Source organism: Mytilus californianus, unplaced genomic scaffold (assembly GCF_021869535.1).
Source record: "Mytilus californianus isolate M0D057914Y unplaced genomic scaffold, xbMytCali1.0.p SCAF_6, whole genome shotgun sequence".
Lineage (NCBI taxonomy): Eukaryota > Metazoa > Mollusca > Bivalvia > Mytilida > Mytilidae > Mytilus > Mytilus californianus.
In genome coordinates this window covers 73,039,136-73,056,550 of record NW_026262712.1, presented here as the reverse complement: position 1 = coordinate 73,056,550, position 17,415 = coordinate 73,039,136, and the positions used below count along the sequence as shown (strand labels likewise).

The 17,415-nt window shown below is 31.4% G+C and overlaps 2 protein-coding genes across 8 annotated transcripts in view; one reads left to right on the top strand and one right to left on the bottom strand.

Moving 5' to 3' along the window:
* LOC127705875 (1,5-anhydro-D-fructose reductase-like) overlaps window positions 1–1,421 on the bottom strand; it is a 139,019-nt gene extending 137,598 nt beyond the window's left edge. For 3 of the 4 annotated variants that reach the window (XM_052210237.1, XM_052210236.1, XM_052210235.1), the window contains exons 1-2: window positions 1,401–1,420; window positions 786–894 (exon numbers count right to left, since the gene is read on the bottom strand). In XM_052210237.1, the coding sequence (XP_052066197.1) occupies window positions 786–878 (93 nt within the window). In that variant the 5' untranslated portion in view covers window positions 879–894; window positions 1,401–1,420. Of the gene's footprint in view, window positions 1–785; window positions 895–1,400 lie in introns of all 4 variants that reach the window. The other variant, XM_052210238.1, reaches the window with a different exon arrangement.
* Window positions 1–17,415, top strand: part of LOC127705886 (vesicle transport protein GOT1B-like) — a 145,278-nt gene that overhangs the window by 113,133 nt on the left and 14,730 nt on the right. For 2 of the 4 annotated variants that reach the window (XM_052210252.1, XM_052210253.1), the window contains exons 3-4: window positions 16,386–16,564; window positions 16,999–17,080. In XM_052210252.1, coding sequence (XP_052066212.1) covers window positions 16,386–16,564; window positions 16,999–17,080 — 261 coding nt within the window. Of the gene's footprint in view, window positions 1–13,793; window positions 13,907–14,850; window positions 14,943–16,385; window positions 16,565–16,998; window positions 17,081–17,415 lie in introns of those variants that run through there. The other 2 variants (XM_052210250.1, XM_052210251.1) reach the window with 2 other exon arrangements.

Sequence of the window (17,415 nt, the reverse complement as noted above, 5' to 3'; positions counted from 1 at the left end):
GTGATTTTGGTTTCAAACACGTTATTGCACTTTTTGCAAGTATGATATTGGTGTAATTAATCAATATGTTGGTAACAGCATAGACATGACAAAAAAGTACACACTATTTTTTTTCACTAAATGTCTTGAAATTTCTTTTCTCTACACTGTTATACAAGAAACGTGCCGTGTTAAATGTTTAGGTTACTTTGCGCTTTTGAAATCAACACTGATTACTTCAATATTCATAGAGAGAAAAATTTAACGGCTGATTTAAGTAGCGGTAACAGGATGGACATGAACTTCATGTACGCTGATTGAATTAAGTTTGTAGAAAAAATGTTACATATAATAATAAAGAAGCTACGATTTTTCGTTAGAGTTATTATTTACGTTCTAAAAAAAGTCCCTTTTGCAGGTATCAAGGCGATCTGAAAATAGGAAAAAAAATCATTTGAAATGTGTTACTCGGACACTGTACGCACATAAATAACGCAAAAATCGGACTTAAATATATATTAATCTTATCAAAATAGATCTAAATCGTGTTTATTATTAATGTTCTGACTCATAAATCCTACAAACTTTCATTTAAACACTTACAACTGCATTTTCCGTTAGAAATAAAAATTTTAGCATGGGTGTACTGAAAATTCGACATTTTTTAAAAATGACCCATATATGATTATATGTCATATAAAATGTACATGTGTTATCGATCTTATCAATTCTGTTTTAGGAGGCTTAATATACAGGTAACTCTGAATTAATAACCAATGTAAATGTGAAGATAAAAATAAACTTACTGTTGCATTAAAAACTGTAAACGTTCCCAACCCAATAACAGGATATTTTGCACCACTTGGAAGTGTAATGTATTTAGGTATTTCTGCAGCCATGATTTCTCTACACTCACTGTAGTAGATAACAGTGTGTGTATCAATTTTATTATCATTGATTATCAGAATAGATCATGCCACGTTTACACGGGAAGATAAAGTCAGACTTTTAAAATGTCAATTACGTTTGTTTCTTGGGTAGTAAGGAATTCGAAATATTAGATTATCAAACAAAAGTGACCAATGTTTATCTTTTGAATAAACTTTGAATATAAAACATTTTTCATGTCGGGGCCTTTTATAGCCGACTACACGGTATGGGTTTTTTCTTATTGTTGAAGGCCATACGGTCACCTATAGTTGCTTATATCCACGTCATGTTTACTCTATTGGATAGTTGTCTTCTTGGCAATCATACCGCACCTACTTATTTCAAAGGAAAGGCCATTCTGGTAGCGTTAATGATTCCTGTGTATTTTAATTTATAACTATTGAGAATAATAATTCAGCTTAAAATGTATATTTTGTCATTTTGTTGATTTATTTTCTTATATTGCTAAACGTCTGTCGTCTGTCTTGCACCTTTAAAAAATGTGTATTTAACCATGCACTGGACCTGTGTCATCTCTACTTTGAAAGGTATGTCTATATAAACAATCAAAAATGTTTAATATGACTAAAACAGCAAGCAAGAGTAAAATGCAACAACTAGTATAATATATTACCAACCATGATAAATAGAAAAAAACTGGGATACAGAAATGCTAAAATGTAAACATCCGCCAACAATATATTCTACCAACATATTCAGACGTCTTCTTATGGAAGTAATTGCCCTATAACAAAATTTGACTAAAGAGCTGTGTCTGCTTGAAATTGAGGAATTTAACATAGAAAGCAATGGGGCCATGAATTAGTGGTGTACTTCCTGAAGGCCACTCTTTCATGTTCATATCAAATATTTGGTACAGGGGCAAACTGAGCTAATATATACGATATGGTTAATATAACTTACTTAACTGGTGAAGATTACATGGACACATGGAGTTACACGTTTTTGTGCTATGTTCATATCAGATTGTTTGATTGGGGGGTGGAAAAATCTTTGTATTGTGCTACCTTAACTGTAGAAATTGGATAACTCCTTTAAGCTGCTGGTGAAATTAACATTAAATATGATTTTTTAATATTTCAAGAAATGAAAGCTTATATCTCAAGAATTGTATAGGAACACTGTAAACACTTCAATTTTACTTTAAGACGGTCAAACTTAAGTCTCATATTTTATAAAAGTATCTAGCTACATACACTTCCATAGCACATAGATTTGGTTTGGTATTTGTTGTCACTTATATTTTAATGTGATAATATGGTATTTTTAGCTCAACTGGCCCATGGGACCAGGTGAGCTTTTCTCATCACTTGGCGTACGTCGTCCATCATCGTCATCAATTAAATTTTTTTTTAATCTTCTCCTCTGAAACTACCCGGCCAAATTTAACCATACTTGACCACAGTCATCATTAGAGTATCTAGTTTTAAAAATCGTCAGGGTTCCGCGGAACCCAGTGTCTCGCCTTCTTTTTCTGTTAGTTGCAGGCTCAACAAAAATGGGGAAAAAATTATTAAAAATTTTCCTCTAGATACTATCTTTTGATTATAAGATGTTCTGTTCAAGTTTGGTAAAAATCCAAGAAGGTTTATGAATCTAATAAATGTTTTTAAAACTTTAACTGCAGACTGTACGTAATGTTAACTGGAATAAAACTAAGTCCATTTAAAAGTAATATACGGAAAAACAGGAAATAATTTTTTACAAAATTTCCTTCTAGAAACTAGCTTTTGATCATAAACAAGCTTCTGTCCAAGTTTGGTACAAATCCAGGATAGTTTAAGAAAGTTATTAAAATTTTGAAAGCTTTAACCACAGAGTGAATGTAATGTTAGCTGACAGAAAAACTAAGTCTATTTATAAATAGAATACGGAAAAACAGGATTTTTTTTTAACAAAATTTACTTTTGAATTACTATCTTATGATCACAAACAAGCTTCTGTCCAAGTGTGGTACAAATCCAGGATAGTTATTAAAATTTGAAAAACTTTAACCACAGAGTGAATGTTATGTTAACTGGCAGAAAAACTAAGTCCATTTATGAGTAAAATACGGATTAACAGGATTTTTTTTTTACAAAATTTACTTCTGGATACTATCTTATGATCATAAACAAGCTTGGTTGAAATCCAGGATAGTTTAAGAAAGTTATTAAAATTTCAAAAACTTTAACCACAGAGTGAATATTTGTGGACGCCGCCGCCGACGACGACGCCGACGGAATGTAGGATTGCTATGTCTCGCTTTTGCGACAAAAGTCGCAGGCTCGACAAAAATGTGTCCGGTTACCCCGCCTGCCAACCGACATGGCTAAAAAGTTCAAATGTCTACAGTACGGTTGCAATGTCTTTCAATGTCCCAAACTTAGTTCAACATTACATCACCATATTTAAGTATACAATGTTGTGTTCCACTCAAAACTTAGATATCAATGATACTTGGTATTTTAAAAATCCACCACCAGAGTGTGTGTCAAATATAAGGTTAAAGTGTCCATATTGAAGGTCAAGGTCAATACTTTGTATAGTACATGATAAAAACAATGGACATTTTTTGAGCTCTGCTCACAGTTAAATATGTTTTTCCACCAGCAGATAGTAAGATAGCAATAAATTATTAATTTTCAGCTTGAAATAAAAAAAAATTAATTGCCAACGTTTTGTGTTAAAAGAGCCCATATTATAAACACTTTTGATCAGTAGACACCTCAGTACCAATACATAAATAAAATCTCAAATAAATTTTCTATACAATGTTCTGGAAATTAAGTCCCTGGACATTTATATTGCATGAAAATTTTAACATTAATTCTGGTATTTTGATCAGAAAAAATGAGAGGATGACGACGCCGACGACGACGAAGATGCTGAGCTGGATTTTTTTAACATGCTAGTTCACAATGTAAACAGTCGACATGAAGACTTGTCACCCTACCTGGACACATTATTGTGACTCCGAGTCGAGTTTAGCGATACCCAGCAAATACCAACAAATCTTTGGTTTGACTCTTCTTATTCGAACACACGACCTTCACCGAGGCAAAAACGCGTTACCATAGGACCGCCGAGGTGGTTTTAGAGGTTTGAATATTCCATGCATGTCAATAGAATGTCTTTTTGACCAATTTTGTATTTTCCTTGTAATGGTAGATTTCTTTTTTCGGACTTAATTTTACTATCGGAAGTCGACCATTAAATATTCAACTAATGCAAAAAATTACATCATTTTAAGACTGATATAGAATAGAATAGAATAGAATAGAATAGAATATTTTTATTTACCAAATTAGGGACCCAGGAGGGCATATAGCATACAAACAATATTATTATAAACAATAACATATGCAATACACAGACAATAGATATGTAACCTGTGTTATAAAAACAATAAAATAGAATAATATACTACAGAAAATACACTCAACAAAATAGTAGCAATGTTTTATTATTCAATGAATACTATGTTGACATTGACTCAAGTGCACCCGGTAAGTGTATTTTCACTTTGAAAGACAAACAAGAGGCATTAGTAGTTTGTGCGGAGAAATCTCAATATAAAAAAAACACAAAAAAAAAAAAAAAAAAAAAAACAATTTAAGCGCTTGCACATTTGACTATGAGGTATACTGCAAATAACAAGTTAGTATATTTAATAAAGGATATTTAATATGACTTATCTGCAAAAAGCACCAAGAGTCGGTGCTTAAAGGGAAGTCCCTACTTGTACTTAATGCAGATGAGTCAAACTCCTTAATTATTTAAAATATATTTTAAAAACATATTTTTAAGATTATAGATTCTGTGTCCAGCCAGCAAAGATCATCAAGGGACGGTGCCATATAAAACCCATTTGATGAGAATGATTGATAAACTTCACAGCAAAGATGCACAAAGAAGAATTAGGATCATGAAAGTTATAACAATATACTGTTGATGCATTTCAAAAGACTGGAAAGGAACATTTCTCAGAATGAAAGGAGCATTCATAAAGTATAAGTGTTTATATTACTACATATATATGGAGCTGTTAGGGGATGCTGTTTCAATTGATGAAAAGCTGCAACCCTATCTAGTCACTGAGAAGTGCTACAACCCTATCTAGTCACTGAGAAGTGCTACAACCCTATCTAGTCACTGAGAAGTGCTACAATGTTTATATTTAAGCAGCACATAATCAGTAACAAGAAAGGCTGTTATCTTGTAAATTTGTAGACAGCAGTAATATCAGAAGTTAAAATGATAACAGATTTCTGAAGAAAATAGAAACTACTTGAGAGAAAAGAGAAAACTGCACTTCCATTAGACCAGTACAACATGCCCCTATAAAGAAATTAACATTCTCCCACTCTTTTACTCCCCTTCCCCTATACTTACTTCTTTACATACCACTTTCAATATTACTTATCCTCTCAATTCTTTTTTTTTTTCTTCCGCAAGAACATACATCTTTACACGCCACTCTCATTATTTACCCTTACCTTCTCAATTCTTCCTTTTTCTCCCTCCCTCCATTTCTTTCTTATCCATACAATCCTTAGCCTACCTAGTGTTAGCTACCCGTGCAGAAATTGGTTAGTTGACAAAAAGATGTTGAATCATAAAATACATGGGAGAATAAAAAAATTCAACATTGAAAAGAAGATCAAATCTTTTGACATGAAACATGGAATTTTTTTTTCGCATTGAACCAATTTCGAAGTTGTAGTTTTTATTTTCAATATCAAATGGTTATAAACATTTCTTGAAATCTAAGGTAACAGCCAAAGTTACAATAAGCCAAAATGTGTGATGCAAATTTTATGAAAAGAAACTGTCCTTGGATAACCATTATGCAGCAGCCACAATGTGTGTCTAACTGAAAGGCATTGAGCATATTTGTAAAAAAAAATTTAAAACAATATAAAAAAAAAAAAATAAAAAAAGGTAAAAGTCCAAAAGTAAAATTTGCCAAAAGTTATAAAAATGCAAAATGGTACAAAAGTACCTGCCTGCTTGTACTAGCCAGCTGGCCTGTGGGTTATCTGGACTGCCCATAGTAAGACACCTGTCTCTTCCTTTCGAAGTACCAGTTTTTAAAGTCTCTGATTTGACCTTCAAAAATAAAAAAAGGTAAAATATCCCATTAAAATTTTGATGAAAGAATAAAATATCCCCAATTAAAATTTTGTAAAACAATGTAAAATATAAATCTAGTAAACCATACCCAATTTAAATTTTGATAAAAACAGTAAAACATCTACGATTGAAATTTGATAAAAACAAATAAAATACCCAGTCCCTGTAAAAAAAACCAATAAAATGACCCATTTAAAATTTAGATAATAATCTTTTGACATAGAAATATGTCTCGCTTGTCGACATAAAATTCAGAAAAAGACAATCTTATGGATAGCAACATGGTTTATTAATTCAGTCGCGGGACCATTATTTAGTTAACAGGGCCTGAAAATAATCGTCAAACTGATATATACTGATAGTAATGCAGCTTTATACAAAATATCATTGATCTATCACAAGTAGTTCTTATCAAACTGACTTAAGCAGAGAAATTAACTTGAAAATTGCTAATTAATTCAGTATCTAGACCATGAACTAGGGGACAGGGCCTCGAAATAGTCGTCAAACTGATATGCTCAGATAATAATGCGACTTCATACAAAATATCATTGATATATCACAAGTAGATCCTTTAGAACTAACTTAAGCAGAAAACTTAACATTGAAAATTGCTAATTTATTCAAAGACCTAAGGGACAGGGCCTCGATATAGTCGTCAAACTGATATGTACTGATAGTAATGCAACTTTATATTAAATATCAATGATCTATCACAAGGAGTTCCTATTAAATTAACTTAAGCAGAAAACCTAACATTGAAAATTACTAATTAATTCAAAGTCGTTGGACGATGTTCTAGGGGCAGGGCCTCGAAATAGTCGTCAAACTGATATGTACTGATAGTAATGCAACTTTATATTGAATAACAATGATCTATCACAAGTAGTTCTTATCAAACTAACTTAAGCAGAAAGCTAAACAATTGTTGACGCCGTCGCCGTCGCCGTCGCCGGAAAAGCAATCCCTATGTCTCGCTTTCCGCGACGTTCGTCGCAAACGAGACGAAAACGGTAAAACATCCCAATTTGAAAGTTGGTCAAACTGAGCCACCATACTCAGTCAGTAGCAGTAATAGCGGATAGTTGGTACATATGGTAGATAAAATATCCCTTTCACCTAAAGAGGTTAGTCTGAGCCACCGCGCAGAGAGCGGCTTAACTTCACAATACGTGTACACAAGTGTTCTATGCTTACTTATCATGTTTTCATGTAATTCACTGAAAATAATTTATAAAATGTAACTTCTAAACAACCTACAGGAATATTACAACATAGAAACATTGATTCCTAGTTAAAGCATAACAGTTCCATATGGTAAGAAGTGAAATATTTTCTTCTATAGAAGTTCAGTTTCACTAAGTAGTCTAGTTTGATTTCCTTGGAGGTTTGTATAAGGATCGAAGAAGTTATGGACATTGAGGAAAACCAGTATGACAGACACTCAACAATACAGTTAAACCAGAAGACACGGAGATGTCAAAAAACAGTACAATAAACGATTATAACTAATATAGTACGAAATGGTATTTGACATTTTGACCTTTCTTATTATTAAAATCCAGGAATAGCTATATAAATCTTGATGAATTAAATTAATCTCAGGAATAGCTGTCTCTTTGACAATCGTACCACATCTTATTTTTTTATGGCTGAGAGGAAACACTGCAGTTTTCTGTGATGCCAAACCATTGAGTTATCCTACATGGGATACCTTATACTGTTTCTCAGTTTATACTGCAGAATGATCAGTTGTCCGAAACTCCTGTTTTCTTAATCAATATATGTGACCTCCTTAAAATTATACAAATGAAATAAGTGTGGAATTAACTCGAGTAAATCATTTTATGAACACATCAAAGATATGATCGAAACCGTCTCATAGAATCTATGAAATAAAGATGAATCCATTGGAAGGATCAAGAATTAATATATAAGAATGAATTAGTGTCATGAAAAAAGAACTTTGTCTGATACTTATGTTGCTTTAATAAAATTAAGGCATAAGTCATATTATTATAAATAATTTTGAGAACATTCTTCATTTCATTCACAGAAGATACCGTATTAAACAAAATCTCCTGAAATCTCAAGTCCTTCATATCTTAAAATGCACAAAACTTTTTGTCACATCAAATTCTTTGCCTTGTAAGTCTTCATATGAAAAAAATGCCACAGTTTAAAAGTCATACAAGTGATAGTCAGATTACATGCCACAGTTTAAAAGTCATACAAGTGATAGTCAGATTACATCCACGTTGTCTTTGAAATAACAATTGAATATTAGTTATTGTCTCATGACAGTGTTCATTGAGTCATTTTTAATATTGTTCACTCTTTTTTTATAGATGAACTCTTGGCCACTGTGTTTCCTCTTTAAACAAAATAGCTTGTTCTGAACTTTTCTCGATTGTTGTAGTTCAATCATTCTTAAATAAATAACTCATATGTAAAGTTCAGTTGAAAAAAATCAATTGGTAAATGAACACGAGACTTCATTCCATACCAACTGATATTTAGATAATTGCAAAATACAAATATTTATAAATTGCAAAGTACAAATTCTAATGTCAGATTAATGCAAAAGAGGAAAACGAGGAGGTCATAGGGTACAGATGTATGTACATAGGAACTTAAGACAAAATGAAAAATATTTTATACAAAAAATAATTAGCGCAATAGGTATTTGATGCCTTTTATGGCAATTTGAGAATGGTTTTATATTTTCCCTATACCTGTGTACGTTTAGCTGTTTTTTATATTATTCAATGTCAAGATATCTTATAAAGTAATAATATACCTTTATAAAGCTTATAATATATGAGCTGCGTTAGATAGAAATCGATCTTATGCAAGTGCAAGTATACATGTACATATATAAGACTTTGATTGATTTTGTGACATTCAAATACGAAATAAAAGATGAATTTGGTCTGTTTTGTAGATTTTCTCATAACAGTTAAATTTTCAAACAGTTACAGACTTTCCATAGAGATTTTTTCAATCCAAAATAGATATATAGGTTAACATATGTATTGATATTCATTTGCATAGGGTCGATTTCTATCCGACGCAGTTCAATCTTGTATTTCTAATGAGATATTATGTTTAATTCAAAAATAATAAAAAATTAACTTAAACAGATATCTTTTAAACACAATTAGATACCACATTAAGTTTAAAAAGTACATTATTTGATAAATAAAAATATCTTATACAGTATATAATATCCTTTTTTTTTAAATAAAGTCCAGTAGGCCTTTATGTGAGCTTTTATCTAATAATAATGACCCTGCAATGCAAATACAAATAATCAGTACAAAGAAAGATAACTCTATTCATTTTAGATGACAATATCAAAAATGCATTACTTAAATATTTCCTAATGGAAATCTGGTTTTCCATGTTTTTGACTCACTAAACTATATATAAAGAATGTAAACCATAGAAATGCTGTTCTCATAAAAAAATTATACATCTTATCATTTAACATATTAAATTCTAAAAAATATTCTTCTGATACTAATTTATTCTATCAAAACTCAATGAGCCATGAAGCCTTACAACAATGCATGACTAGAAACGACTTAATAAGCACTTAAAATTAAAAATATTAAACTCATCAGATATATAATATCAAAATATCAAAGTGTAATACAAAAATAAAAATAACCAAATTAACACACTACTGCATATACACCATATGGAGATTGATAGAATAGTATATAAATAACACATAGCTGAGAGGGTGATAGAGCAGATTGTGACCCCGAGAAAACATTGTCAACTGAGGCGAAGCCAAGGTTGACAATGCTTTTTCGAGGGGTACCAATCTGCTCTATCACCCTCTCGGCTATGTGTTATTTAATTTATTATACTGAATGTCCTTTCATTGTTGTCTTTTACAGTTGAATTTTAAATTCAAAGCATTTTACTTTGACGTCACGTACATAACAACGTTGTTACGGGTATTCGAAATATCAACAGAAGTGAAGCAAGATGTTTCATTTTTTTTATTATGACAGTCAACCAAAAAGTTCTGTGCCAAAACGTAGAACTTAAGAATTGTTTTTAATTACTTGATGTAAATTCAATTCATTGTCCTTTAAATTGTCGATTTTTGATTGGTTTTCCCCAGAGGGTGACATTAAAAGTGTCTCCCGCTCAGCCATAGGATAGAGTAAATTGTCTCCCTCGTATTAGCCAATCAAAATCTGGCATAGAATAGAATAGAATAGAAAAGAATATTTTTATTTTCCTAATCATAGGGCTCATTACAAGCATATCAATCAAGTTACAAATACAGACAATACAATATAATTATGATTATTATACACATAACAGACAATGATTGTTCAACAATAAAAGGGGGAGAGTCAGTTAATACAGTATACGCAATGCTAGGCGGTGTTGTCGTAGAAGTATGAAGTGAAAGGTACAGTTCCAGGTTCCAGCCCCGGTCGGAGAGGAAGCAAAGAATCAGATCTGCTCTAACATTGTTAGGTTTATTTTCTAGGCACTTTATATATATAGATATTATTTTATTTTGACAAGATAGAATATTTTTCACAGATCTTTTGCCCTTCTTATTTCAAATAAAGAATTAAAATAATCACTGAATTCTGATATAAATTGCATGTCATCATTTGACATTTTCTAGATCAAAAGATCATCTTTATGCAATTTCCGTAATTTATGAAATTTATGAAATTTATGAAATTTATGAAAAATGTTATTAAGATATGGTTGACCGTTCTCTAACGTTATTATATAGAGGGCATGTAAATAAGAAATGAGCTTCATCTTCAACCATGTTGATAGATTGTTGTTTGATTAACGTTCAGTGGCAAGCATTTCATGCATATTCAAGACGCAAACAAATTATAATACATTCAATTTAAAGTAGACTGACCGCGATGGAAAGAAGGTAAGACCAATTCCCTTTGAATTTATCTAAATAAACCATTACAAAATTTACCGACTTAGGTAGGGCAAATTCTCTTTGAATTTATTTCACACCAGGGTCGTTTTCGAAAAGTTTCAAGCTAAAATTCAATGTGACAGATTCGTATGTGTACTTTGTGGTTGTAATAACACTAGGACGTACTTCTGAAAATGTTAACAAAATGTAAATGCTAACAATAGCTCAAAACTGCCGAGTAGAGGTAGAGTTTGGCAATTTTAATTGATAACCTCAATATGAGAAAGTATGATATTCTTATGACCAAACTTCTATTATGGAGGTAGAGCTTAGTTTTGTCTTTTAATATTTATCAAGGCAAGCTCATGTCATTATCATTCAATTATTTGCTTTGTAATATAACATAAATGCATCTTGTAATTCGTTGCTCTAGTAGAACATCAGATAGTGCCTGGATTTACCTATTAAGACTGGTATTGGGGACAAAACGATATGTTCAGTCAAGGATTTATATAGTTTTACAGGTTGAATAAGAATGTTTTACATTTGTCAGGTCGAGCCTTTTTATAAATTGCTCTGCGGCATGTGTTTTGCTCATTGTTGAATGCCGTACAGTGACCTTTTGTTGTTAACTGTTACGTCATTTGGTCTCCGATGGAAGGTTCTCGTTGGCAATCATACCACATCTCATTCTTATATTTGTCACGTAAGGGTACACCAATGCATCAAATAGTTTTATTTTTGATAAAGGGAGTTGCATCTAAAAAACAACAACATTACAACATGGTTTTCAAGTATTAATTCTTTTAATGAAAGAATTTAACGTAAATGTAAGTGTTGGCCGATTATGTAATATAGTTAGAGATAAATTATGTGACAGTTTTCTGAATTATTCGAGAGATTTTAGAGAAAATGCTATTAAATCAGATAGAGGTAAACTTTTGACTTATTTTTTCAGCCAGAGAAAAATGTTTGGAACTAAAATAATTTAAAGATAGGCAAGCACTATGCAAGAATAAGAACAAACCACCTAAAATAGAAATTTATAGGTATGCAAAAAACTCTATACATAAATAAAAAAGGTTAATGTAAAAAATGCTTATGGGATAAAGTTGAAGATGAAGAACATTTTATTAATGGACCTTTATAATCTTTTGAGAAAAGAGTTTTATGATAAAATTTTGATAAGTTGTAAAAATATCGAAAGTGTTAAACACAACTGGAAATCTAGAGGAATCGAAAATAATTGGAACTTACATTAATAAATGTTTTGAACTCAAAATTATCATTATAGTACTGATATGTTTATATGTAACTCATTGAGGAATATTTGCCTGTTAATATTTTATATAATATTTATATAATCTGTTTTATTACTGATTTTTTACACATATACTTATGGCTCTGGTCTGACCAGTGCTTTGCTTTTGTGCCAATTAGCATTTTATTAGCGCAAAAAAAATTTTCATTTGCACCAAAAAAAATCTTTCATTTGCGCTAAAATAATACATTACAATTGCGCCAATAAGACATGTAAATAGTATTAATAATAGATCTATATTGAAAAGAGACTTTTTATAATAATAATGTTACGATTAATTTTGTTTTAATGCTGAGATTGCACTTTTTTGCTGGTCTAAACCGTGGTTGACTGTATCATTCAATGTTTTATAATGGTTTGCTGTCCACATTTGTTGTGATTCTGGCTTTGCAAGTTTTTGGGATATATCTACACGATTTATCTCCGTTTTTCAATACATCATATAGATATCCTGAATGTGAGGTCTTAAAATTACAGACGTATTTCCTCTTGTTTGTCTCCGAATGAATTATGTCCATTTTGTCACCTCGAACATTCGAACACTATATACTTTTATATCTTTAAGTGACGCCCAGTTTTGTATGAGAAATAAGTATGAACTCGCTTACCTATCCAATGGGGGAATACTCTACAACATTTCTTAAACGATGTGTCCTAGTAACGACCTCGTTCAGTTCTTATTCTATGTGACGATATAAGCAGTTGAAAGACGTTTTTCCCTTTGCTTAGATGATTGCAAAAACAGTTAAGTACTGGTTGAGACCAATATTATTCATTTAGCAAACAAGTTGAGAAATTGTCCTTTTAACTTTTCTTGTGACTTATTTATAAAGGTTATAGTTTTAAGTTGTTGTTCGATTTGATATGCGAGTTCAATAATTGCGTTTCTTTTTCTTTCTTGGAGATGAATATCAATTCGCTGATTGATTTATAATTTGAAATCGTCTGTCCCTTTTCAGGTTTACGTTTGGGTTGATTGAAGTTTACCTTGAACCTTGAAGTTGTGGTTACATAAATTTGAAATCCAGAACACATTTTATGTTCAATATGATGTGAAATGCCAAATTAGGGTTTTTTCCGATTTCGAGGTTCACTGATTAGGTTAAAGTTTTGGTTTAAGATACTGGGTTAAAGTTTTTGGTCCACAATACAATACAATACAATACAATACAATACAATACCAATACCAATACAATACAATACAATACAATACAATACAATCTTGTCTCAATCATTATTTAGTTATTATACCAGAGACATATATACACGTGTATATATGTCTCTGATTATACCAACATATTCAATACGGTAAAAATCAGCCTACGTATAAGATGATTTTAAATGTTTTGTTTTCTGCCAGGGGAGGAAAAATTTTGATGGTATTATATTAATATTATCCGCATTCAAACTACACGGAATGCCAAATATCTTTCCGAAAAGTTTGGTATTAGTTTTTATAGTACCTGGCAATGCTATATTTATAATTTGTGGTATTTAGTCAGACCACAGCTCTTTTGTTTGGAGGCAAGAAAAAATTACAAAGCCACGGTGGCGAAAAAAAAAACAGACCAACGGCAACAATTAACGAACCAAGATGTATCAAATCACAGATTTTCAAAGTAAATAACAAAGTAGAAAAAAACTTCATATCTCTTGAAAATTGAACAGTTATCAGCCTTTCATTTTCAAGTCAAATTTCTAGCAGAATCACTGATGTAAAATACCCGGCAAATGATTTTTTAACCGCTGGTCTGGTTAGTCAAAATAGTTTTGACGTCTTTGAAACAAATCAACTTTGTTATTTGACGCTGAAGGATCTAATAAAATCAAAATAGAAAAATACCATCAACAGGCGTTATGGTTATGAGGACTAACTACTGGTATGACTGACTGGACCAAACCAGAAACATAAAAAAAAATGTTTGTTGCTACCCAACCTATCAAATTATGTATCATCCCTTTTGGGATTCAGAATTTGAAGAGATTTCTGTTGTTGCCGTCCTAAAAATCTCTAATCAAGCACTATTAACTGTATTTGGGAAAATGTTGACCAACTACAAGAACCCCGTTGGTCGTGTGTTAGCATGTTTGCCTCAATTGTGGCTGGGAATACTGGGTCCATCGCCCCAGACTGTTCAACTCCTTCATACATGTACAACAGGCTTTTTTTGCATTACTAGCATATAGTGTTAATTTTTTTATTAAGAACATACTGTGAATGAATAATACATTTTTTGGTCTTTTTGAAAATGTTGTTTGTGCTGTATAATTTTAGACCCCTCTACCAAGAAATTTGTTTTTGCATGCACACGTATAAAAATTGCGGTTTTTATCCTACTAACCATAGGTTGAAACGTTGTTTTCAATTTAGACTTGTTTATATTTTTTTTTCGTTTGGGCTTGTATTATATTTGCCTTCGGGTTTATGTAATCTGTTTATTCTATTTCAACTCTTCAAAATTCAAGTCTATCCTAAATTGAGGTAAATTATATATATACTGCCTGCAAAAAATTTCATCTAATAAATTCTTTTAATTTTTAATCCAAATTAACTTTTTTTCAGAGATTGGTGTTGGGCTAGCTGGATTTGGAATTGCCTTTCTGTTTTTAGGAATTATGTTTTTCTTTGACAGAGGATTACTTGCCATTGGAAATGTAAGTCTTTGTATAAATAATATGATATCTGCAAAAAAAAACTGTAAAAAGATCTGATTAACTCCTATTCTAACATCAGACTCTGACTTCTTTTAAACTGAATTTTACTGTGCATATTGATGTGTGTTTGTTTATTTCACATTGGCTAGAGGTATAGGGGGAAGGTTGCAATTGAGATATCACAATTGCAAAACATGTTAAACCCTGCCGCATTTTTGTGCCTGTCCCAAGTCAGGACCCTTTGGCCTTTGTTAGTCTTGTATGTTTTTTTAATTTTGGTTCATTTATATGTTTCAGAGTTTAGCAAGTTTAGTGTGACGTCAATTTTCACTGAACTAGTATAGTGCATTATTGTTTAGGGACCAGCTAAATCCCGCCACTGGGTGCGGGATTTTCTCACTGTGTTGAAGACCCTTTGGTGGCCTTGGGCTGTTTTCTACTCTTTGGTCGGGTTTTTGTCTCTTTGATGCATTCCCCATTTCCATTCTCAATTTTATCTAAAATGTATTTGTTTACTTTGATAAAAATTTGAAATAGGAAAGTTCAAAATTAATTGCAAAGAGAACAGTAAACATTATCTGTCATGTCTGTATATTCAAACTAAAATCATTTCAATGGATCTTTATTTACAAGAAGTATATATGACTATGATAACAAGAATCACCAAAAATATTAAACAGAACAACAGACCATATCAACCACCAATACCCGATTCTTCTAAAAATCACATATACAAACAAAGAAAAACAACACATGTCAAGATAACCTGACTACAAAAAATGTAGGTACAGGGACAAAATATTGTGGGGTTACAACCACCCCCCTACCCCCCCCCCCCCCCCCCCCCCCCTTTTGCATATTTAGACCATACTGTTGATTCTTTTATTTTCCTGGGTATCAATTTTCTTGGATTGAGGTGTTATTGCATTTTTCATGGAAATTTGCATTAAAATTGTGGTTTTTCCAAAGTCAAATATCCAAGTCTATAGAAATGTGTTCATTAAACATCTAAATTTGTGGTTTACTTATATCCAATTAACCCATGAAATTTGTACACCATGAAAAATAATGAATCCACTGTATTTCATACACATGATTATCAGATAAATCTGAAACGCTCAAAGAAAAACGCACAGTTCAGCTATCAACATGTACAGGTACCATTAACTTCAACAAGGAAAAAATAAAAATGGCACATAATTAATATGTAATTTGGTATGTATGAAAATGCATATAGATTTACCACGTTTACATATACATGATATATATATATGTTCAAAAAAAATGCTGGTTCATGATTATAAGGAATTCTGGATTTTAGGGACAAAACATTTTGACTATTTTGTAGGTCCTTAAATTTGATGTAAATTTACAGTCATGGCCTTGTAAAATAAGTTTGATGTTAGTTATGAATGTTTATTTGTAATTTTTATTTCATTCCAGATTTTATTTATAGTTGGACTTTCTTTCGTGATAGGAATGGAAAGAACTGTGAGATTTTTCTTTCAAAAACATAAAATAAAAGCCACAAGTTTCTTTATTGGAGGAATATTTGTTGTATTATTAGGATTCCCAGTCATAGGAATGTGTGTAGAATTATATGGATTTTTCTTATTATTTAGGCAAGTATAAAAATGTATTATAATGACAATTTCAATCATGACAATGTTATAGGGAAAAAAAGAAGCCTCTTGTCATAAACTCTAGTTCACACTAAAAACAAAAGGGGAAGCTTCTTTTAGCATGTTTAGTTTATCTAGCCTATATGGTTGCCTCAGCTCACCCACCTTCTGTTTACCAAATACTTATATATTCTTACACATAAAGATCATATATAAAATTTTTGTCTCTTCTTTCTCAGTAACTACAAATCAGAGCTTCATAACATTTGGTTTCAAGCTTCATGTACATGTACATGTAGGCATGGTATACAGTGTGATGCTTTTTTTACATCCATCACTCATCAATTTCCTGTTGACTGTATACTAATGGCAAGAGTGAGCAATAGTTCAAAGTTTAACTTGTATGTTGAGTGCAAACTTTTTTTTACTTTCAGTGGATTCTTCCCAGTAGTAATTAACTTTTTAAGAAGAGTACCAGTTATAGGAACAATATTAAATTTACCATATATTCGACAGGTAAGATTTTGTATTCGATATTCCTTCATAGCATCATAATGATAAATTGATAGTCATAAACATGATAAAGCATCTGTTCATAAAAAAAGTTTAAATTATGTTACCTAACACTGTGCCAAAATTATTGTAAATAAAGAAATAAGTGGGTAAGAGTTAAACAGCAATCAAACAACACAAAATAGACAATAAACATTTAGAGGTCACTATTCAACCTTCACCACTTGACAAGCACCCATTTTGTATAACAAGTTATAAATCTCTCTTCGTTATGTATAGTGTATGTCGAAACAAATCGTGAAAATGAATTAAAAACAGAGGAATAATCAGCAACACCA